We start from the raw sequence: 25,479 nt of genomic DNA, 5'->3' as shown, positions 1-25,479 counted from the left end.
GCCCAGAAAAGAGGAAGAGAGCAACGAGAGCCACAGAATAAGTAGTGGTCTCATGCATTATCTCTGCCTCCAGTTCTCATGGCTCCAAGAGTCAATATGTACAACTGTCTCAGCACTTGCCAAATAGAACCACTAGTCTACCAGTTAGTACAGCAATTCAATGATACAGAAGCATCTGTACCACAGCAAGTCACACGCTCTATCGCCATCTTATCGGGTCCACCAACTGCTCTTCCTTGGCATTGGGAGATGACTGTTTTTAACTGGGACAACCTCTCCAAGGGTACTTACATTTAGTGAGTTAAATGAGCAAGAGGAAGGAGTCACCTTAGCACACCACTCACCTGTATGTCTAGGGCAAGAGGTACACGGGACAAGAAACACTAAAACACATCAGGGAAACTACCCTTTCCATGATATGGACAACCGTGAATGTGCCCTCTTATGCCTATGTAGGACCACATGGAAACATATAATGGCTAATGTACCACATTCTCCTCAACACCAAGTGGAAAATTTCAGTTCCCACAATGATCGCTAGTCTTCAAGTACATCTCTGGGACCAGATGACTAGAGCCAAAAAAAGGCTGGGTGTAAAGGGATATGGGAGGGGAGATGTCCAGCAGTGCACAGCAACTGTATGGAGCCAGTGAGTCCTGAAAAATGAAAAGAAATGCTAGGAGACAGAGACATGGGAGGGGAAAGGCCCAGCAGTGCATGGCAGCCATGTGGCACTGGGAGTCCTGAAAAATCAAAAGAAATGCTGGTGGAAAGGGACACGGGAGGGGAAATGCCCAGTGGGCCTGGGGGATTTCTGACAAATGAAAATAAATCTTGTTTGGAAAGGGGCATGGGGTTAGGGAAGAAGCCCCGCTGAACTTGCAGATCGCATTGACGGGGGCAGGGGGTGGTGGAATGGAGCAGCTGCTGCAGGCAAACCTAAAGGGGCAGGAAGCAGGGTTTTTTGTTTTTTTTTAAAAAAACAAAACAAATGCAAAGTCTTGTGCTTGTGCAGGTTGCCATAGAAGGCATAATTCTGCTAAAACTAACAGCTATGGAGAAAGAACTACTCATGATATGTGACCAAAAGCCTGGAAAATTTGCTACTATGCTGTGTGGCGCCAAGACATCAGATCACTGTCTGGTTGTCTGGCATGGCAAGGTGTGCTACCATTGAAGCCACAGCAAGTCAGGCCTGCCCAAGAACCTGGTGAAAAAGATACAAGAGTGCCTGTATGAGGCCCTCAAGGAGATCTCAAAAAAAAAAAAAAAAAAAAAAAAAAAAAAAAAAGGGAGAAACAAACCCTTGCAAGAAATATTAACATGTTCTGAGGGGCACAGAAACCACAGCTAGCAAACCTGTAGCCATACAAAACTCTGTAGCTAAACCCACCCCCAAACTGTTTCTAACATGCAGAATACTCACCAGAATCACTTGGTCCAGGGGGCTTGGGGACCAATGTGGAGGAGACGGGTTCCAGGTCTATGGTGAAGAGCTCCGGGCTGTCTGGCAGAATTTCCTCAGTCCCCTGCTTGTTGCTCCCTTCTGCGTCTCCATTGCTCTCTTTCTCCAGACTCACCCTGAACTCCATACCAGGGTCTCCAGAAATGCTGTAATTCAGCCGGGGCTTCATGGTGGAGTCACTCCCCATAAGCATGTGTGGCTGGTTGGCTTCCCATACTTTTTGATAGGCCTGCTGGGGTTCTTTCACCTCCATGCAGTGTTGCATTGAGTCCTGGTAGTAACCTCGGGTGGTCATCTCGCATGCCATCTGACCATAGATTGCCGTGTTTCTCTTGGGCACCTGAAGTCTCTTCACCACCTGTTGGTCTCCCCAAATTGCAAGAAGATCCAGAATCTCGTGATGGGTCCACGCTGGGGTTCTTTTGCGACCCTGAGAAGTTCTAGGCAGATCACTACCTTGAATGCTTATGATTGCAGTAGATGGCTAACAGCGCAGTTGCCACTGATGCAGTGCAATGGCTACCGATGCGGCGCAATGCGATGTGATGGGCAAAAGAACTTTTTCGTAATGGGCGCCCTTTATGTTTGCAGGGCTGGGTGCTGCTGAATTCCAATTCAAATTTTAATTGAAATTCAAATTCAATCAAAAGTTTACAGACTTCCTATGACCTTCCTGTGCACCTGGATGGAAAGAGCATACAACAAAGCAGCCATGCATGGAGTGTTACTGCGTAGCTTTGTGGGATACATATGGGACACTTCACGAACAACTGTACATTTTGGGTGACTTCAGTGCAAGAGTTGGAGCCGATCGTGACTCATGGCCTTCCTGCTTAGGCCACTTCGGTGTGGGAAAAAATGAATGAAAATGGACAGCGTCTTCTCGAAGTTTGCACGTACCACAATCTGTGCATCACAAACGCATTTTTTTCCAAACCAAGCGACAGCGCACAGTGTCATGGAGACAATCACGCTTGAAACATTGGCATCAGCTAGACGTGGTCATCACTAGACGTGATAACCTCAAACGTCCTTCTGACACACAGCTATCATGGTGCCGACTGTGACACAGAGCACTCACTAGTTTGCTCCAAACTCAAGGTGATTCCCAAAAAGCAGTACCACTCTAAACCAACTGGGAGGCCCCGCATTGATGCCAGAAGGACGGCAAACTCGGAGAGCCGAAAAGTTCAGAGAGACCCTCGAGGAGAATCTGCACAGCAGCCCTGGGGGTGCCGATGTATCCCTCAGGTGCTGCCATCTGGATGTCACAATTTACAACACAGCCTTGTCGGTGTTTGGAAGAAGAGCCAGAAACACAAATGACTGGTTCGAAGCTAACTCCGATGAGATGATTCCAGCCATCGAAAAGAAGCGCGCTGCACTCCGGGAGTACAAATGCTCACCGAGCCAGAGTACCTTGCAAGCACTCAGAGCAGCCAGAAAAACAGTACAGCAGACGGCTAGGCGCTGTGCCAGCAACTACTGGCTCGAGCCATGCAGCAGCATCCAGACCAGTGCTGACTTTGGTAATCTCAAGAGAATGTACAAGGGCATCAAGAAGGCATTAAGACCCACCCAGAACAAGATGGCACCTCTGAAATCCAAATCTGGTGAAGTCATCGCTGACAAAGCCAAACAGATGGAGCGCTGGGTTGAGCACTACTCCGAGCTGTACTCACGCGAGAACATTGTGGCTGATACAGCCCTCGATGCCATCGAGGTCCTTCCAGTAATGGACAAGCTGGACCAGGAACCAACTGTGGACGAACTGAAGAAAGCCATCGACAGCATTGCAGTAGGAAAGGCCCCTGGCCAGGATGGTATACCACCAGAGGTAATCAAGTGTGCCACAGACACTGTCCTGGAACCCCAACATGAGCTGCTGTGCCTGTGCTGGAGAGAGAGGAAGAGTTTCCACAGGATAGGTGCGACGCTAACATCGGAACGTTGTATAAGAACAAAGGAGACAAAAGGGACTGCAACAATTACCGTGGAATCTTCCCTCCTAAGCATCACTGGTAAACTGTTCGTTCGCATCATCCTTGGCAGACTCCAGAAGATTGCTGAGAGGGTGTACCCTGAACCACAGTGCGGATTCCGCACAGAGATCTACACCGTTGACGTGGTCTTCTCTCTGAGGCAGCTTCAGGAGAAATTCAGGGAGCAGAGGAAGCCGCTCTATGTTGCCTTCATTGACCTGACCAAGGCCTTCGACTTGGTCGGCAGGGATGGACTGTTCAAACTGCTCCACAAGATAGGCTGTCTGCCACAGGTACTCAAGATGATCCAGTCTTTCCACGAAGACATGAGAGGAACCATCCAATATGACGGCACGTTATCGGATGTTTTCAGCATCAGGAGCTGCGTCAAACAAAGATGCATCCTTGCTCCGACATTGTTCGGGATCTTCTTCACGCTCTTCCTGAAGCATGCTTTTGGATCGTCAACAGAGGGCATCTTTTTGCACACAAGATCTGATGGGAAACTGTTTAATCTTGCAAGGCTGAAAGCTAAATACAGGGTTTGGGAAGTCCTCATCAGAGATTTGCTGTTCGTGGATGACGTGGCTGTAGTGTCACACACGGAAGACCAGCTTCAGAAACTGCTGGGTCGGTTCTCCAAAGCATGCAAGGGCTTCAAGCTTTCCATCAGCCTAAAGAAGACAAATGTACTTGCTCAGGACGTTGCTGACCCTCCATCAATCAGCACTGACAACTATTCGTTAGAGGTCGTCCACGAGTTCGTTTATCTCGGGTCCACCATCACTGACACCCTGTCATTGGACACTGAGCTAAATAGGAGGATCAGAAAAGCAGCCACAACTCTGTCCAGACTCAGCCAGAGTGTGTGGAATAACATCAAGTTGTACACCCACACCAAAATGCAAATCTACAGAGCCTGCATCCTCAGCACCCTCCTTTAGAGGAGTGAGTCTCGGACCCTGTACGCCCTCCAGGAAAAGAGGCTGAACGTTTTCCACTTGCGCTGCCTCAGGCGCATCCTTGGAATATCGTGGGAGGACAGAGTGTCCAACGCCACCGTCCTTAAGCAAGCTGGAATCCCAACCATGCATACCCTCCTCAGGCAGCAGCAGCTCTGCTGGCTTGGCCACGTCCACAGGATGAACGATGGAAGGATCCCAAAAGACATCCTGTTTGGCAAGCTAGCGTCTGGCAAAAGACCTCCCGGACGCCCCCAGTTGCGCTACAAAGATGTTTGCAAGAGGGACCTCGGGAGGTAGACGTTGAGCCGGACAGTTGGGAGGAGCTGGCAGACGATCGCAGCAGATGGAGGCAGGAACTACACAAGGGCCTTCAGGAGGGTGAGATGAGGATCAGACAGCTAGCAGAGGAGAAGCGAGCCCACAGAAAGCACAGTAAGGACCTGCCAGACACCCATTACACGTGCAACACACTCAGCAAGGACTGTCACTCTCGTGTGGGCCTTCACAGTCTCAGTCAATGCTGCAAATGATCCCAAATGGAAGTACGAAGGGCACGATCCATAGTCTACGTAGACTGAAGGATGCTACTACTACGGGACACTTCTGGAGCCTAATAAATTCAAATTAAGGACATAGCACTTCCACACTAGCCTTGAGTCAAGTTCTTGAATTTGAAATTGATGCTATACTTGTCCCATAATATCGATATTTATTTGTTGTTCGTATTATGGCTCAGTAAATCAGGCAAATAGTATGAACTGTGAAGACAGTAACACTTTAATAACACGGTAACTCCTTCAAATTTATTTTTGTCTCATAGTGGAAAGACAGCCTCAGTTGTCTGTCTGTCTCTCTCTTGTGCACGTACACACATTACTGATTGTCTGAACACAAACAACCAGTTCCTTCTTAACACCTGCCCCACTTCCCATGCTGACTTATATTTCCAGCAGCTGCTCTGGGCTGCCAGGGAGGAGCAAATGACTGCTCTTACAGCTTCTCCTGAGAAGTCTGTTTTCCGTTGCTTCCCCACAGAAAAGTGTGGATGATTGTCTGCACCCACCCAGTGATGAAAAGTTTGCCCGTTGTCAAGGTAGAAGTACTAGTGTAGTTCAAGTAATTTGCAAAAAAAAATCCTCTGAGACTTGGGGTAATCAAATATCTTATCCAGTAAACCCCAGTTTTTCCCATATAATATATAAAACAAAGTTTTGAAATAATCGTCTACGGATATATATAGCTATATTATTTCAAAACCTTGTATTTAAGACAGCTGTCATAAATGTTTTTTTTTTTTACATGTATAAGTCAAAAGGCAAAATAATGCTGAGGTGGGATAATTCAACTACAGGAGGGTTGGTCTGAAAGAAAGAACTGGGACATTGCTATCTTTGTATTACGAAAACCACTCTGAACCCCCATCTTGGTTTGGAGCCCATTGTGCTGCTGATTTTAAGTTGTTAGAAATTGACTGGAAAAACAAGAGATTTAGTTTCTCGACTTGGTTCTTGTACATTATTTGATATTCACTAATAAGTACAAAACAAAGTTTAGAATAAGCTGTAGTATGCATACTATATTGACTTGCAGCACAAATGTGTATTTTGTACAGAATGAGTCAGAGCAGCAGCTCTGAACTATAAGTTAGGAACCCAGAGTGGATTGTGACTCCTTCCATCGGGCCCGAAGGGGCTGGTATTAGCTCCAGCAGCTCTTGGAGGCCAAGGTCCTGAAGCAAGTTAGGGTCAGTTTCAAATATTAGTTGGCATACACTTTTTCCCTAATTGAGCCATAAACTTACGGTGAAATGTCAAAACTGCATGTACATCATTCTCAAATGATTGTAAATAGTAAACCAAGAATTCATTTATAAGCAAACATGAACTGGTATTTCCCATTTAACAATACCTCTTAAGGAACCTCTCTAAAAGCCAGACTCAAGATGTTATGCAAGCCACTTTTATAATTTAAAAATATGTACTTGTTTACATAGATGGTTAAAGGTTTGCAGGGTTAACTGTTCAGTTATATTTAAGTTCTTGAAGTTTAAGTGACAGTGTAGTGGTCTTTTGAAACAGTGTTTTGTTTAATTTTTGAGAACTTACATGTCTGTATTGGTCAGTTGGGTCACTTTTTTCTCCTTTTGTCATTCGAAAACAAGTTGCTCTCACAATTTAAGAAAAAAATCTGGAAAATCACTTAACATTCGGGATACTAAAGGATGCTCTTATGGTTTGGAAACTAAGTATTTCAGGAATCTTGGAATAGAAGGATTTCAGGCTAGTGTGGTTGCTTGTCCCAGTTTATCCAAGGTTCAGTTACTAATTTGTTTTAAGTCTAGAGCCGGCAATTACAAATTGGCAGGTATCTAACCTATGCAAACTTTTTAAATTTAAATGCAGTTTGAGCAGAAGCTTTAGAAGTTCTATAAAGTGGTGGTGAAGCTGATTTGACAAGAATGAATAACTGTTACAATGAACATATGCAAGGAGGTTGGTTGAGATTCCTTTTCTCTGAATTGCCTCACATTTTAACTATTTCAGCCTTAAATTTTTCAGTGATGAAATAGCAAGCTTTCTATTTTAAAAAAAAGAGAAATTTAAACAAGATTAGACTGTTGAGGAGAGGCTCTCCTGCAGACAAATTTGCTTTTGCATGTTGTACCCTTCAAAGCTGCTCATAACAAATACTATAATAGTATGAGCTCACTTAGCATATAAGATCTGTCAGCATCAGCTTCTGGTGGTAGGGGAATAGATTCTTTATATTTGCATTCTTAGGGCATATCTATGCTACAGCCCTAAATTACCTCTGTTAGGTCAATTTACAGACGCTGCAATAAGTCACTGCAGTGGCTGATGTGTCCATATCCCTCCTTTCTATTTTACTTCATTTTTTTTTGTCAGTGCTGTGCATCTTCATTGGATGTACTTCCACAAAGTGAAGAGGGGAAGTTTGGGAGGATGAAAGTCAGGGCTGTCAGCTCTGCGTAGCTCCCTCCTGGGAGCCCTGATTGCCACCTACCCCCAACTTCTTACCTGCCAGAATAGAGCTGGGACATTGATATCAGCCATTCAACAGCTTATACCAGTAACACTGTGTACACATAAGTGCTGTCCCTCAGGTGGAGATGGAATAGTTACGTTGATGTAATAGCCACATCCTGCCAATGTCAGGGCCCTATAGTGTGTAAGAAGTTAGGTCGACATAAGCTGATTTGCATTAATCTAATTGTAGTGCAGACAAGGCCTTAGAGCAGTGGAGTCCAATAGCAATTCACACTTGTGGTTGTAGTCCTTGCATATTTGCCCCCGTCCCACTCTAATTGAATATGCTGGCAGCTGACCAGAGCCACTGCCACTGAAGCCGCGGCCACAAGGTCTGTGTGGCTCCTGGTTGGCGTTAGGGTTAGGGTTGACGCAAATGGTAACTGAAGCTGTGAGGTTGCAGCTCTTTCCTCTCCAATCCCTATTTCCCAGCTCTGTAGCAACAGGGTGTGCACGTAGGGTGGCCCCCACATCTCTGTGGCAACAGACTGTGCACGGGAGGTGCAACGACGATTGTTGTCATGGTTTCAAATGTGTGCAGATCGGGTCCGGGAGATGAATGCAGAAGCTCCAGTGCCTTATTTACCACACCATGGTGTCCTGTTAGCCACATGTTGGCCACTAGACATGCATTAGACACCCCAGCCTTAGAGAAACAAGATAAGAGGAGCCTCTCAATTTAAGAACATTGATTATAGATTCTTAGAAGCTGCATACTGAAAAACACTTGATTCTGGTTTTAATTAGTATTTGAAGACTACAACACCACATCCCCTTAACAAGTATCAACAAGGTGTGCCCCTTTTTTCCAGATCTGGTGCTCGTGTGATGTGTTCAGAGAGTATATACAGCCTGTAGCCTACCCTTTCCAATGCTGTATAGTGAAACTGCCTCATCCTGTAACTAGGTCTGTCTGTGTGCTGGGACTGTTCTCAGACTCTTGAGCTCTTTTCTAGTAATTCATTCTGCACGTGCACAGGTTCAAAACCTGCAATAGGAATATAGTTCTTCTCTCTTCCTGTATTCTCCCCATGATCTCTCCCCTTCCTTTTGCTGTTTATTGACTTGCTCGTGCTGTCATAGCTCTAGCTGCCTCACATTTCACTTTAACTTACAAACTCTTTTATTTAGAGTAGACCCTGTTTCTTGAATCTTGTGCAAAATAGGACTGTGTGAGCACAGGAGTTGGCTGTTTTCCATTGGCTGCACTAAAACCTTTCGATATAAATGCATAACTTAATTTAAAGTGTAGTTTTTCGGTAACTGCTGGATCTGTTGGTGATAACAAGGTTTCATGCATGTAACATCTCTAATATTGTGCAACATATCTGAACAGAAATACACAAAACTGTGTCAATCAGTATTATGAGTATAGCGTTGAAGAGAAGTGTTTAGACCAGTGGACATCTTTAAGCTGCCAAACTGTTTTGCTTCTGGGGTGCTCATTTGCCCCAGAAAGAGTAACTGGCAGTTAGGGTGCATGATTATTACAGCATTACCATACTAGACAGACAAATTTTCAACTGACTACTATGCCTAGTACAACAAATTGCTGTTTTGTTTTGTTTTTCTTTCAGCTGTACACATTGAGAAGATAACACTGAAAGGAGTATCAAGAAAAAGGGCTGACAAACATTTGGAATACACCTTCAAAGTAAGCAAATAGCTAGCTTTTTTAAAATTGTATCTGTTTTGATTTTACACTAACATAGCTTAGAGAGAGAATTGTCTTTAAAGATCATTAGTGTTAGTAAGACATCTCTCCCCACTGGTTTTGTTTTGTCAGTGATGTGTACATAGTCCAAGACAGTGTGCTCTCGGCCTCTTTCATTAAGGTATGGCATGAGTCCTGCCTGATTCCCAGGCTTTAGGTATGAAGACATGATGCACTCAATGCCAATCAGATCTCCTCTGAACATGTGTTTCATTCCAGTGATTATATGTCTGAAAATCTTGGCCTTTTTGGGTCTTACCCAGATCTGGAGAGCTGTATGCTTGTGAACATTCTAAAACAAAAACGCATGCCATAAAAATTTTAGTATTAAAATATTTTAAGAGGTGTCCTGTAGTTCTTGTGTCTGCGGTTGCCAGTAGTACAGAAGTCAGACTGTCAAAGCCATGTGGCCATTTTATAACTGTGTTCTTATCATTTAATATTTGTTAGAACCAGAGGATGGTTCTGACAAGCTCTACATTTTAGAAGATCTGTCTAGTGCATCCCACACACATGGGAATATCCAGAAACAATATGATGGTTACTGAAGGTTAGGGTTTGATTAAATAAGTGAATAGTGCTTTGGTACTCTACTGAAATGCGTTAAGTTAGACTATTGGTGCTGTATATCATCCTGAATTCTGTAAACTGGGGCTACTTGAACTGAAGGAGGCAACTTAATCTCCTCCTACTCAATACTACGTAATGTGGCCAACTACAAAAGCACTAGATTCCTGACTTTTCCTTGCTCTGCCTTGCCTGCTGAGTAATCTTGGGCAAGTCATTTCACCTCCCCGTGTCTATTTCCCCATCTGTAAAATGTGATATTGATACTGATCTTTCAGAAAGCATTTTGAGATCTGCTAATAAAAGACTATAGAAAAACAGAGTGTTTCAGAATCCAACCTTCTGGGCCATTCACAAGTAAACATGAAATGTAACAATAGTCCCTTAAAAAATTTAAATTTGGAGCTAAAGTAAAAAAACAGTGTAGTAGAGCAACAACCAGGAACCTGGATTATGTCTGTTTCAGCTGGGAGCAAGCCTCCCAGCCTGTTGGACAGATTTTGTGCTTGTTCCACATGAGTTGAGATGCTAAAAATAGTTGTTTGGACCTTATGGCATAGGTAGCTGCTTGGGTTAGCCAACAGAATCCCACCCTGTGCATCTTCCTGGATCTGAACTTGGATGGCTAGAGTGTCACAATATCCAAACTGCTACTTCTAATGTATTAACTTGAGCAAATTTTAATGTAAGCCCTCACCCTTGTCTAAGAGACATGCATCCATCTGCAGTGTAGATGTAACTTCCAGCCATCACATAATCTGTATCACTAGTGGCATAAACATGAGTAACATAAAGTTTGAGAGCCAGTCTGCAGATTTTTATGACAGCAGTCTCAAATCCTACGTGAAGTAGGAAGGAGACAGAGACCTACTGGAATATTCACTTAATGCTTTCCAGCTCCACTCCCTTTGTTCTCCTTAGAGTTGAGAATAGTTCCTTCTCCAGCACATCTGGGAACTAAATCTTCTCTGTTCACCTTTTTCCTTTTTTCTCCAAGCCACTTAAAAGGGTGTAGCTTGTAACTTCTTCTTTAGCCTTCAATAGATTTGAGACTGTAGATGCTGTTATACCTTCTGCAAACATAGCAGCTTACAATGCTGTTCAGGTTCTGGATTGGAAATGGTAGCTTGGTCCACTCAACTATTGCTCAGTTCCCTCTTATTTTGAGCTGTCGCCCCACTTTGTGATATAGGAACTCCTAAGGTTACGTTTACATGCTAAACCCAGGAAACTGAACCAAGCTTAACAGAGGAAGGAGGAAAAGAAGTTTTTTTCATTTAAGTAATTGTTTAGAGGCTTTATTTTTCTGTTCACATTTTGGGCTAGTGCAGCAAAGCATGGAGAATCACTGAGCTGTTTGAACACATACTAGAATTTGGAGTCTACTCTAACATTATAGTGTATTAATGCAAACTTTTGCAATACTTATATTGCATCCCATAGCCGTGTCTTATATGACTCTTCATACCTGAATACTTAAACTCTAAGGCTGGGTCTACACTAGCCCCTCTTTGAAAGGGGGATGCTAATGAGACACTCTGGGATATGCTAATGAGGTGCTGCAATGAATATGCAGCACTTAATTAGCATAATGGCAGCCACGGCACTTCAAAAGTGCCACTTTTGATCGCGTGTGGCTCATCTACATGGAGTTGTTTTCGAAAGGACCCTGCACCCTTCGGAATCCCATTGTTCCTATTTGGTAATAAAAATAAGGGGATTTCAAAGTGTGTGGGGTCCTTTCGAAAAGGACCCCATGTAGATGAGCCGTGTGCAGTCGAATGGGGCACTTTCGAAGTGCTGCGGCCGCCATTATGCCAGTGAGGTGCTGCATAGTCATTTCAGTACCTCATTAGCATATCCCAGAGTGTCTTCTTATCATCCCCCTTCTAAAGCAGGGGGCTAGGGTAGACCCATCCTAGCTTTGAGATAACTAAGTATATCATTTTACAGCTAGAGTAACCAAACAAAGAGGTTTTGATTTACCAAAGTAGGAGTGGTGGAACTAAAACTTCATATGCCTGACTTGGAGTCCTTTCCTCTAAAGAAACAATGTCTGCTGGGCTATTGCCTGCAACGGGAGCCAGTAGTTACTATTTCTAGTAGTTTATTGTGTAGCCTCAGATGAGTGTGTGTTTGTTTGTTTGTTTTTTTAAGACCCACATTTTCAAGATTGTGCTAATCTTGTGTGCCCAGTTTATTTTTCTCCCTCCTTTCCCTGGTTTGTCTGTGCTCCCAGACACGCTGGAGATGGAGATCAGTTGAAATTATTGGTGTCTGTTCGTCCAGAAATTGTCTGAGTTGTGTTTAGAGAGTATTCAAAACTAGTAATCTTTTGAAAATGCACCTTTACTATCTCCATTTTCCCCAAATGGTTAATAATACTTGAAACAGTAGGTAGGTGTGCTTAACAAAACTAGTAGTGTAATGTAAGTAAGTTATGTAACTTTCCTCTTCTCTCCCTTGCCATCAGGTAACCTGGTCTGATCTTTCCATAACATGTGTAACAAAAACACACCAGGAGCTGCAGGAATTCCTACTAAAAGTAGGTATTCAAGTGAAAGCAACTGACATGCACAGTACTTATACATCATGCTACAGTTTTATGGAGTACATAACATTAGTAGGTCATTCTGGCTCTTGAATGTTAATGAAAGAAGCTTGAGAATATTGCTGGATTTCTGGCTTTCGGGAAGGTACTAACTGAAGGAACACCAATACACATTTATCATTCCATTTAAAAGAATGTATGGTGATCAATTTCGTTCCAAAGTATATTGACAGTCTTTCTGTCCAAGCAGGACTAAAGATAAGTCTCCTTGGCTGTGTCTACACGTGCCCCAAACTTCGAAATGGCCATGCAAATGGCCATTTCGAAGTTTACTAATGAAGCGCTGAAATGCATATTCAGCGCTTCATTAGCATGCGGGCGGCAGCGGCGCTTCGAAATTGACGAGCATTGCCGCCGCGCGGCGCGTCCAGACGGGGCTCCTTTTCGAAAGGGCCCCACCTACTTCGAAGTCCCCTTATTCCCATGAGCTCATGGGAATAAGGGGACTTCGAAGAAGGTGGCGTCCTTTCGAAAAGGAGCCCCGTCTGGACACGCCGCGCGGCGGCAAGGCTCGTCAATTTCGAAGCGCCGCTGCCGCCCGCATGCTAATGAAGCGCTGAATATTCATTTCAGCGCTTCATTAGTAAACTTCGAAATGGCCATTTCGAAGTTTGGGGCACGTGTAGACATAGCCCTTGATTGATTGATTGTCATGAGATGGGAGACAAACTTACCCTTTTGCTTCTAACTGAGCTGTCGTAAAACTGGAAAACTGGATTCCTTTATGCTCTCGGTGTTTAGAGCAAGCACCAGATATGGCTACACAGATGCTAACACGTGCTAGTGCTACTATAGGAAAATTAACTTCTTGATGACTGGTGTAAAACCAAGAATACCCAACCTCTTACATTTTCTACTTGGTGTTCTAAGGATAAATACGGTCCCCTTCCCTGAGGAGCTCATGGCATGTGAATAAACTAGAGGATATTTGTGCTGTATAGCCATTATCTACTGAAAATTGGGTTAAAACAATACCATCATCCTAGCTACTGTGGTCTTTGTATCTGTTCCCCTGTGGCTGTTCTTGGGTTGAACCTGCCCTAAAGAATCTCTTTCTTAAAAACAAACACCCCCTCCCAGTGACTGAGCATAAATAAGATGTCAGCTCTAATAGCTTCTAGTATTATTACCCTGTTTGTTTAAAATTGTAATATGCTTACCTTTATACAAAGAGAATCTTCATGGAACCCTGTGCATATGAATTATCAATGTCTGGTGGAGCTTCACTAACCTAAAAGGGGAATAAGAGTTAAGTTCATCATAGAAAGCCCTTCTTACACAGCATTTAAAAGCTGCAGTATTGCTTTTAAATTTTGAAAAATGACACTGGACTGCTGGCATTTCTCAAATAAAAATTCAATAGCTATCTTTTTATTTTTACTTAGAAATTTGAATATATCATATCATGCTTTCATACTAGAGCAAGACATTGGAAGCTGTAATGTGAAGAACGTTAACAGACTATTTTGTCTCCAACTAAATTGGAACTCCTTATCAGCCTCAGACACTTCTTGGTATTCAGTTCTCTAGCAAATTATTTTGCTGTTGACTGTGGCACACGCTTCTACAGCAATTAAATTTTGTTTGTAAAATAGATAATCCAAGCTCAGTAATGCTAGCTGAGTACAGTAATTGCATGTATAAAGAGTTTTGTTACAAAGACTTTTGAATATAAAAATGCATAACTCATATTTTGAACACTTTCACCAGCTTCCAAAGGAACTATCTTCTGAAGCATTTGACAAGACCATTTTACGAGCACTAAATCAGGGTTTCCAGAAGAAAGAAGAACGGCGGTACTCAGATCTAGAGCCAGTAATAAGGTAACCAGCTGAGAGGACATTGTGATTAGAAACCACCTATGTCCAGTAGCTATCAGCAGTATGACATTGTGTGATAAGACTCAGGGTTTCTGGGCTTCTTTAGAAAAGTATAAAAAGATGAGTCATGTGGAAACATGTCTGATTTTTTTCCTAGTTTCTTCATTTTCTAGACTGTTTCCTCTCCCCTTTTCACCTTAATTTTGAAGGAAATTAATTCCTATTTTCCAAGTCAAATGAGCATTTCCTTTCCTCAAACAGTATTCTGTCTGTCTTCCTCATCTTTTTTGGTAATATTTTGGGATTTTTGTGCACTTTTCATATTGACTGCCAGCCGCCATTACAGCAACTAACATGGAGCCCAATAGAGTTCAAAGTTTGATGCAGTGCTTTGTGCTTAATTCTCATGCTATGATGCAGTATTTTCTGAACATAATGCCCATGCATAATGAGGTCAACGTTGCTGGTGCCATTGACAGAAATGATTTCTGGAGAGAATAGCTGCAGATTTTCTGGCAGCACTGGAGTCACTGTACATAAAGGGAACCCCCATCCTCACACTGGACCACCAGGCCTCAGGGTGCATAAACTGCAAGGAGTACTTCTCTGTGATGTTGCAGGCGTTGGTGGATCACAAAGGTTGTTTCAATGATATCATTGTAGGGTTGGTAATGGTGCATGATGCACGACTCTTTAGGCCTTCTGGTCTGTTCAGAAGGCTCCAGAGTGGTACTTGGTTCCCAGACCAGAAAATTAACACTGAGTGGAAATGCCCATAGTGATACTTTTGTGACCCTGCTTTACCCCTTGTTCCCTTGTCTCATGAAGCCCTATGCAGGCACCCTAGACTCCAGTAAGGAGCTCTTTAACTACAGTCTGAGCAGGTGCAGAATGGTGGTAGAATGTGTCTTTGGCCATTTAAAGTGAGATTTAGGTGCCTTCTGATTCGCTGAAGTGAACGCTACTATGATCACTGGGACCTGCTGTATTCTTCATAACATTTGCAAAGCAAGAGGGGAGGTGAAAGGCTCATGTCTGAGTGAGGGTGCCAAGGCAAATGTGTCCTGTAAAGAAAGTATCCACAGCTGACCCCAAGAGAAAATAGGAAATTCCAGAGAGATGCGCTGAAAATTTGCAAATGAGCATGAAGGGCCTTAATTGGCACTCTTTCCAACCATGCTATTTCCTTGCCCTTTATGGAAACCCCCCATAAACTGTGACACAACCATCACCACCCACCAAATCTCAAAGCATGTTAACCGATAAACAAAACTTTTTCCAAAATGTGTTTTATTTAGGGGGCACTCGAGGAGGAGTTGGGGCAGTGGAGGGGAAGAAGGGTGCTAAAGTCATGGTTAGTCAAAGAGTCATTAGTGACTCGTGAAACGTAACATGCATTCTAGGTGGGTGTTGAGGTTTTGGGGCTAGGAAGCTGGGCTTTCTATGGCCTGCCTTCCCTTGTCAGGGACCCAGAAAGAGAGGAGGGTGCTGAATGTGTGGAGGGGTGAGGTATGGAAGCTGAGGGGAATGATTGGGTGGGGGATACTGAGCCAGAAGCAGGGGATTGGGCTGACAATGGCAGCTGCTACATTACCATTCTCCCGTTGGAGACGCCATGGTAATAAGGCAATTTGTGTGGCTGCCATTATACTAATGAGGCACTGAATATGTACGTTAGCGCCTCATTAGCCTGCTTCAAACAGACTTTGAATTGCAGATTGACAGTGAAGATGGGGGCAGCTTTGAAATAAGTGCCCCACTTCAAAATTCCCTTACTCTGATCTGGTTCTGTGGGAGTAAGGGAATGTCGAAGTAAGGCACTTATTTCGAAGCTGCCCCCATCTTCACTGTCAATCTGCAATTCAAAGTCTGTTTGCATGGCTGCCATTATGCTAATGAGGTGCTGAATATGTACAGTAGTGCCTCACTAACCTGCTTTGAATTGCCTCATTACCATGGCACCCCCTATGGAACAGTGATAGTGTAGCAGCAGCCTGGGTTGAGGGAACTCTAAACTGATGGTGGCTGGAGTGACTGTGGGATTCAGGGCCAGGAGCAGGGGAGTGGACTGACTGGGTTGAAGGAGGTCTATAGTGATGGTGCCTGGAGTGTCTGGGGGATGCAGTGCCCTGTCCAGGGGAGAAGAATGAATGGGGTAAGGGTGGCATGTGTCAATGGTTCCTGGAGTGGCCAGGAGATGCTGTGCCTCTAAAAGGAGAAGGTAATGCTTAAGGGTTGGGGGGGGGGGGTCACGTAATGGGGTTTTTGTTGGGGTTTGGAGGGTAGTGCATGGATTGCTGACTCTAAGTGAGATAATTAGTTCTGTCTGTCTGCTCATAAGAGATCTGTGTGATTGTGATTTCTCTTTCACCGAATTCAGTAACTCTTTCTGCTTGCCCCTAAAGGACGTGATGGATTCATGAATTCCTTCTTGTAACACCATCGTTTGCTTTCTCCAACCACTAATTTCATTCTTTTCTTTTGGAACTGCTTGCATATAGTTCTCCAACAAATCATTCTTGGTCATCATCTTCTTCCACATCAAAGGCAGCTGGCTGTCTGCTGAACTGTGTGCTCTTGGTTTTTTTCCAGGGTCATTTGCTGATAAACAACATGTAGAAATATGCATTAGCAATAGCCCCGTTTTTATCCTTATTTGGAGCAATGACTATAGTCACAGAAATAATGGCTGCCTGTCTGTATTGAAGGACACGTTGAATTGTGAGGTCACTCTTGTTACTTGTAAGACAGAAGAATGCATGATTCTAAACAGAATACTTTGAGCTCATCCATGAAAGAGGTTTGCAGTCAACACCATGGTAAGGTATCCTCAGTTTCGCAGGGAAAAAAACTATATTAAAGCAATGCCAGGAAGGTGGGGGTGGCACGGTATGTAGGAATGGCTTGACATGTCCCAGGGATGCCAGACCATGGGAGAGTGAGCGTATGCTGCTTAAAGTATCACCCATATTTTAAATTTCCAAGCGGCTGCTTCTGAGCTAATGAGAAAAATATTAAAAGTCGCTGGGAGCATGTACATGAACCAGGGAGGGTTCAATTGCCTGCTGGCCCCAAAGTAGGGGTCAGGCTGCTGCGTGCACAATAGCATGCACGACTTGGATTTTTAAAGCAGCTGTGCCAGGAGATGCATGAGTCTGCTCTGCACTGGGTGGGATGCCAGGCAAAAAGTCATTAGTGACTCATGAAACTTAACATGCATTCTAGGTGGCCAAATGAGATACCAGCCTGATTACACTAAGGAAGAGGGATAAGAAAAGATTGCTTGTTCTATGCCACTATCTTGTTGGAAAATTTGCAAGAATGCTCTGTGGTGTCATTATTCCAGATCACTTACCTTACCATGCCAAGCCACCTTTGTCTTACTGTGGAAGCAGGAATAAGTCAGGTCTCCCCACATTCTTGTGATGGAAATCCACAAGAGCCTGTCTAAGAGCTTCAGCTTTTCGTCCAAGCAGAATCTGCACTCCATCGCCAGGCACATTAACAAGCTGCCCTAAGGGAAAAGGGCATAGACCCTCCACAACACCCTTACAGCATACCATTATCAGTAGGAAAAAAGCCTACTTAACCGGAAGTGCCCTCTCCAGGATCCAAGCTGGCTTCTGAAGCTACCTCCTGAGTTAAGGGGAAGGGGATCTACTGGCTTCAGCTGGATGGAAAGCACTAGCTTTCAGGGCATAAGTCTAAGCTGGATTGCACCCTGCTGTCAATCACTAGTTCCTCAGCATTGCTTCAGCACTCGACCACTTCTGGGGGAAGAGGTTGCGTCTGTCATCAGAATAGTGAGAAGCTTATCATAATATCAGCATTTCTGTGGAGATGATGCCCCAGACCAACCATCAGCTGTCTTGCATTTCTGGTAGTTCCAGTGCAACTTCTTGATTTTTTTTATTTTATTTTATTTTTTTTTTGCACAACGCTGCTGAGTGTCCCTGTTGTAACCTTTCTTGATCCATGCCTCATGGTATTTTGCCATAAATATCAGTATTCCTTTTGCTGAATTTGAGCTGGCTCACAATAGGTTTTTTCACCCCACACTGAAAAGAGGTCCAAGATCTCCCAGTGGCTCCATGCTGGCGCCCTTTTGTGATCCTGGGAACTCATGGCTACAAGGTGATCCACACATCTGCTCTTCACTCTTGCCAGAGAGGAAAGGAAGTGTAATCAGAATTCCCAGGCTGATGAACGCCGCTTCCTGTCATGTACTTCTGGCTCACCTGGAGAGCAGTAGGGGTGGGGCAATGACCGGAAAGGACACCTCAAGGGGCATTGTGGGACAGTTTCTGGGGCTAATAAAATTAATTTTAAACCTGGTTAATTTACACTGTTTTAGCTTGACATTGCAAATTTGGTTTTTCAAGTAACTTCGTTGAAGTCAACCGTACAGAAGTTGGCATGACAGCCACTTAGAATCGACTTAATGAGTGCTGGAGTGTAGACTGAAAGTTTATAAAGTCGACCGTAGAGCCTTAAAGTTGACTATCTCCTAATGTAGAGCAGGCCTAAGTGTTCGTCTTTTGCAAGTCAGTTAACTGAGACACTCCTAGGAAGATATTCTTAATTTTCTTGAATAGAGCAGGTTAAGACTCATCATGGGATAATATTTTTATGGTGGCGTTATGGCCAGGGCTGCACAAATACTACAACAAAGCAGTAAACCATTGATGAGCAGTCTGAAGGTCATGTGTGGCCAACAGGGGTTCTGTCTGTGCCCTATGAAATGATTTGTTTACTGTTGCTCATGTGCAGGCTTGCCACAATCTGCTGGTTTCCATCTGCGAAAGTTAATTTCCTACTGGTAGTGCTAGAGACACACGTAAAGCAAAGGCATGTTAATGGGCATGTGTGCTGATTGCACATAACGTTGTTTGTAAGAGGCATGCGCTCCCTTTGCATCCAATCAAAGGGCTGCTGTGGTTCAGTTTAGCACACCTGAAGATATACAAGCGCAGTTAGCAAAGTTCTAGGTATACAGTTGCAGTTTGCAAAATTGCCCTACCCTGGTAGACAATCTTGGTTACGACAATCTTGCATGCCTCTGAGATGGAGGGCTATTCATGCAGCTGACTCACAAGCCTAGCTTTGCTGTTGCTGCAGTACACCAAAGGGCTAATTATATGCAAGGTAAGAAACAATAACTGATAAGGTGGTTTGAAAGAGAATGGATAAGGGTGGTAACATGTGAATGTGGAATTTGGTAGGTGAGCTTTGTGCAAAATTCGATGGTTCCAAATTGGTTTTAATAGAAATTCCAAGTGTCTTACTCTCCCTCCGAACTCTACTGTAGAATGCACATATCTATAAGACTTATGTTATGGCAGGGAGCTGCTAATGCATGGCTGTGAAATAATTACAAAGTCAGGAATTTTGTTAAGGTTACACTTAAATCCAAACATATATAATATGGAAATGTAGTTAAGATGCCCAAACATTGTCAAATGACTTGTGATGGCATGTGTTAACCATATGATTTTGATTTCTGTCAAATTAAGCTGACTTTTTGTTTTTCCCCTCTGTGGTGTCACTGTAGGACAGTTACTTTTTTAATGCTTTAAATGTGACTCAGCTTGCAGTTTTTTTTTTCTAGCAATGGAAGCCATAATTTTCTGGAAAATGAAACTCTTCAGCAAGCAAAACCTGGGATGGGCTTTTACAAGTATTTGATGTTAGCCTAAGCTTTCTCCCATTTTAAGGGTATGTCTACGCTTACCAGGTGATAGACTCCATCAGGGGTCAATTTTCCGGAGTTTGATTTAGTGTGCTTAGAGGGGACAAGTTAAATTGAATCACTCTACAGTCAGCCTACTGTCAGCCCTGATACTCCTCATTCTTGCGAGGAGTGAGGGAGGTCAACGGGAGAGTTTCTTCTGGCATCCTCCCTTTGTGCGGACAACCAGAAAAATCGGCTTAGGATACGTTGATTCTAGCTACTGAATTGTTGTAGCTGGAATTGCGTATCTTAGAAGAACTTTTTGGTCTAGTGTAGGCCTGGCCAAAGAGTCATGGGCCTTATCACTGACTCAGTGGGAGCAGATTTAGATGAACACTGAATGCCTTTAAAAATCCAGTTCTTTGTTCTTGGCAGTAAATATAATTCAGACTACTCTAGTGTATTTCAGTAGACCAATGTAAATATGTACTCTAGCTATGCTGTAGTAGCCCAGAAGCTGAAAACGGACCATTTTTTGTTTGTGCAAAATTAAGTGTTAATGAAAACTAGACACTTTTTAAGTTTCATGGCTAATTTAGGATGGTTTTAAATGACTTGCGGTTTAATGTTTAACATGGTGATTTTTGAAGTAACCGAAAACTTCTTAATTTTAGGCATCTGTTTTCAAATTCATCACGGGCTTTTCTGCAGAGTCAGAGAGTATACAACTTCTTTCAGTCAATTTCATCAGAATCTTTGCACATTAACAGTAAGTAATTTCTACATATTCTCTTGTATAATACGAATAAGTTGTAAGTTTCTTCCTGACACAGTTACCTTTATCCCTTTCATGAACTTTGTGTTCTTGAGAGTGGGTTGACTGAAGAGGCTTTTTTTAGAACTGAAACAGGTATAGAATAAGATTGAAGATGCTATAGAATATTCTTTGCTTGCTTTGAGTTTCTGTCAGGTTGGCAACTCTGATTAAATGTGTTCAGCAATGTGGGGCTTCCTGATTTTGGGTACCCCATTGAATCTCATCTATTTATGAACTAACTCCCTTGTTCAATAGGACTGGTGGAGGTGGACAAAACCTGAATCAGAATTTCTTTGGGTCACACTAGTTACTGATTGAGCCTGCCTTTTGGGAGGCAGGTAAATTTTTTCCATCTCATGCTAGAATACAAACTATACAAGACTAATGTTCAAGCTTTTAGCCTGTCCAGATCTTCCCATGTATTTGTTGGACTGCATGACACAAGGGGATCATATTAACTTAGTGTGAATTATTAATGTAGACTTCTTTACTATCCTCCCTGAGCCATTCTGTAATAAGGCTATCCTGTTTATCAGGCCTGTAAAATGACTAACACCTTCACAGATGTGAAATATATGTATTGATTCAACTGGGCTTTCTTCATATCAGCTGTACTTTCTTAACTCTGTTCCTCATGTTATTTCTAGATGCATCAGTGCTGGATGCTTCAGTACTTAAAGTAGGATTTGTACCCGCTGTGTATTGTGTAAATGTTGGGGCAGACTGATCTCCAAAAGGTGGTAGATTTTGTCCAGAGTCTCTGTTAGGCTCCCACTCATGACGAAGATGTCTTGCAGTGGATTTCCCTGATGGGAAATCTGGAGCATAGGTTGGTCATGAAGGAAAGTTGGTATAAATGCATTAGGGTACAGCCTAATAATATCACCCCCTTTCTGAAAGGACACCCTGCTGCACTGAATGTACATAGTGGACCGTGTTTGTGTAGGTGTGGTGGAGGAGCGGGGATCTCTGGTTGCTGGCTGTAAGAGTTTGAAAGTTGCAAATGAGGAAAGATACTACAGGAAGCAAAAGATTAGTCTTGTGGTTAAGGCAATTGAGTGCCACTCTGAAGTGGATTCTATCCCGGCATCTTTTGTAGTTCCTGTGGTATGCTGAGCAAGTTACATAAGCCAAACTTACTGATGACTGTCCCTATTTGGAATGCTCATGCTTTGACTCTCAGAAGTGCTGAATATTTGCTACTGAAGTCAATAGGAGCTGCACTTTGAACATCTGTGGTGCAATAATTAGTGGACACATTTGCCAATCTTGGCCTCAGTATCTGCCTTGCACCCCTCACTAGGATGTTAATGATTAACTGGTAAGCCTCCTCCATTTAGGGCTGAACACCGGTACTACTTCACCTGGCTAGAGGGGCTGTGTTATGCCTTGGCTCATCACAGAGAGGGGCCGCTCCAGTTTCGCTGGAGTGTCTCTGTGGCATTCTGTGTACTGGTGGCTGCTCCAGCCCCTGGTGTGCTATGGGTGGGGGCATTCCAGCCCAGCTGGAGCAACCCCTCTCCAGCCACATTCTCTCCTTTAAGCCAATAAACCCATCTTTTAACCGGTTAACCAATTAAATGGGATTTTGCATCCCTTACCCCCGTCCCCCACTCTACAGTGGGCTAACGATATCTTGCATCTGACAGTTGGTTTGAAGATAAAGTAATGTTTGTGAAGCACTACTATGTTCTAGGGATAAACACCATAAAAGCAATAAGGAATTTTTAATAAATTTGTATTCAAAGCAAGTTTTGAATGGTAAATAAGACTTGGGGTCACGCTGTGAAGGTAAAGAGATTGATGGCTAACTATTCATCTATGCTGCAAGAGCACCTGTAGTGAGATGGGTATACTAGCACTCGGTTCTGCTTCCTGGTGTCACACTGGCCCCCCACCCCCCTCCAAAAACAGACTAGAGAATCAACTGAAGCCAAAGGACTACTCAGTGCCAGCCTGGATTGTCCTTTTGGAGGCTAAGCAGGCTCAATTATGACAGTTTAGGAAAATGTTGCTCTCTCCTCCCACAAGGTTAACCACTAGAATAAATGGTTAACTATGGTGATTAATTCTTACAATAAACTGTCTAGGTTTTGGAATCTCTCTCTCATTGGAGATTTTTTTAAAAGCAGGTTAGACACACCTGCCAGGTATGATCTAGATGGGTCTTGGTCCTGCTGTGAGTGTAAAGGGCTGGACTTCATGATCTTTTGAGGTTCCTTCTCGTTCTGATTCTATAAACCTTTACTGAACATAGGCTGTGGGATCAGCAGTTTGAGCTTTTTTACGTCTGTCCATAAAAATCTACCAAAATGTGGCTGAATAATAAGTCTTCAGAAACACCCTCTCACGCACCTAGTTCCAAAGCATGGAAGTAGGCTTTTTTTTCCCTAAAGCAAACTGTTCACTTTTTTTTTAAATACTAGCAAAATATTTTTTCCTGTCCTGCTTAGAGCAGACACCAAAGAAGTTATCAAGGCAGACAGCTGGTATGGAAAATTTTAGGCCAAGGGGTTGACTTGGGCAAGTAACTGTAAATGAGATATTGCAATGGGAAGTGTTAGGCAACCTTAACTGTAGCTAAAACCATATGACTTTCACCTGTGAATTATGACAGGATTTAGCAGTAACTCTAAACTTGCAAAAATGCATTTTAAACCATTTAAAGAGATTTTAAAAATGTTTGAAGAGGGTTAAGTTTCTCTTAAGGGTCAAAACTGCACCAGAGATTTAAAATGACACTTATTCACCCCTCTCAAAATAGCCAGCCTTGGAAGAGTTTCCTGTCCTGGGAGTGTGTTACAGGTGTAGTTCATGTTATGTCATAGTTGGAGTTTACGGTGATAGAACTGCAAAGAAGTACCGCTGCTTAATGTTGTTAAGATATACAGTGAGTTCTATATAGCATTTGGCACACCTGTTTAAAAGCATGTGGTTTTTTAATTTTACTGATACTTGTACTTGCTATTCGGCTAGCTAAAATTGAGTATTTTAAGTTGGTATGAAAGTCCCATTTATCACTTATTCCTTCACATAATTTGTAGTTTTCTATACTTACAGAAGCTTTTTGCCCTGAATGAGTTGCTGTAATAAGTCCCTAGAAAACTACATAAAACTTATTCTCTGCAGGTAACTTACAATCCTCTTTGAAGACAGCTAAGGCACCAGAACACTTCAAGGAGGACAGTTCAGAGGCTTCAAGTCAGGAGGAAGGTATTATATACTCAAAGGTTCTTTTATTAGTTAAATTTTGTCAGGCTTGCAGTCCCAGAAATGATTTGTTTGACTGTCCTCTTACAAAATGCTGAGGATTTTGGATTAAAACAGCTATATATATATATTAATATTTTTTGTTAGTGCACACATTCAGTAACTTAATATGGTCTTTACATTTGTCAGTAGGAAGGCTTTGGAGGTATGGCTGCTTTTTGAGTTGCTTGACAAGGCTCAGTTGAACTGCTAGGAAGAGTCATGTTTGTTTGTTCATTAGTACACCGCTGCAGAGATAGTTGTGATTTGCTGTTGTCTGCCTTTATTTAATTACCAGGTTAATGTTGAGTGTGGTATTCAGTTTATACAGTTGACCCTGGTGTATAAAATCTTAAACATGGAGATCCTCTACGTGGACATACTTCATTCCTCTGTTGTAATCCTAGAGCTGCCCTTCTCTAGCATTGTGTCCAGTTACTAACCGTGATTCGTACCATTCTGATCTGGGTCATAACTTCCAAATATGGGAGGGGGTGCTTCTCAGATGCCACAAACAGCTCTGATGAGATATATTAGCATAGTGGATGTGTCTCTAATTCTGAAACAAACCTCAGGCCAGTTTTGCATCATTTGAGCAATAGACAAGTTTGACCTTTTAATGTGCAAAGGTGGGCAGACAGTGCATAGGAATGTTAAGTCATACTCTTTGCTAGTGCAGCGTTATCATTCTTATAACGTTATGCTGATAAGGAAGTTGGAGTGTGATGTATGTTTGAATGCAACTTTTCTGACTGTCTTTGCAAATGTGAAATAAGAAAGAAAAAAGTCAGCTCCATTTGGGCCATGACATAGGAATACTAAAGAGAATGAGAAGACTAAAATCCTGTTCAGCCTCCAGTTTCATAAGAGTTCCCAATAGGTTGCTGGCTTCTGTAGTAGAAGTGTTTAAAATCTTTTAATTTTAGCCATTTCACAATAGGACTGCAGTAATACTTTGAAAAATAGCTATGTTGTGTCTCTTGCTTTTAACACCAGTTGTATCTGGTGAGTTATATGCTCAGGTTTCTGTTAGAGACATTATCCACTGGATCTTCTGATTGTGTTTGCGATGCAATGTATTGGCAACATACAGTTCTTAAAGTGTGGGTTCATTTGTCAAATTTGGTTCCCTGCAAGCAGAGACAGTACTATATGCAATTCAGAAAGGAAGAGGGATTTTTTGACACTTTGAAAGAAAATGCCACCCCATTGTGCTCCTTCATCTTAAAATTCATAACCATTAAAAACTCTGGAATGTATTGGAAATGGTTCAATTTGTCCATTTTACTTTGTCCTTAACTGAGTGGTTTTTGCACTTCAGAATTTCAAATGCATTTCAGTACATGCTTAGTGCCCTATGAATAAACTTTAAAAGTGTTACAAAACTTAGTATTTACAAATATTTCCAATTGTCACTATCTTCAGCTTTGTAATTGGATCTCTGTTTTAATCTTCATCTGATCTGCGTATTTAAAGGGGAGTTGAGGCAGATGATAGCTTTTAAAAAGAAAAATAGAAAAACACAAAAATGATAGAGGAGTCAAAAGATCTAACTTAGAAGCCAAAGATCA

General features: G+C 42.7%; 1 protein-coding gene across 7 annotated transcripts in view; it reads left to right on the top strand.

The window, feature by feature from the left end:
* The window catches only part of ZCCHC2 (zinc finger CCHC-type containing 2), a 78,149-nt gene that overhangs the window by 18,698 nt on the left and 33,972 nt on the right, over positions 1–25,479 (top strand). For 5 of the 7 annotated variants that reach the window (XM_074987784.1, XM_074987787.1, XM_074987782.1 and 2 more), the window contains exons 3-7: positions 9,037–9,113; positions 12,214–12,285; positions 14,062–14,174; positions 20,517–20,611; positions 23,789–23,872. In XM_074987784.1, coding sequence (XP_074843885.1) covers positions 9,037–9,113; positions 12,214–12,285; positions 14,062–14,174; positions 20,517–20,611; positions 23,789–23,872 — 441 coding nt within the window. The remainder of the gene's footprint in view (positions 1–9,036; positions 9,114–12,213; positions 12,286–14,061; positions 14,175–20,516; positions 20,612–23,788; positions 23,873–25,479) is intronic. The other 2 variants (XM_074987786.1, XM_074987785.1) reach the window with 1 other exon arrangement.

This window comes from Carettochelys insculpta, chromosome 2 (assembly GCF_033958435.1).
Source record: "Carettochelys insculpta isolate YL-2023 chromosome 2, ASM3395843v1, whole genome shotgun sequence".
NCBI classification, from domain to species: Eukaryota; Metazoa; Chordata; order Testudines; family Carettochelyidae; genus Carettochelys; species Carettochelys insculpta.
The sequence above is the reverse complement of the archived record's forward strand: the minus strand, read 5'-3'. Positions and strand labels throughout refer to the sequence as shown.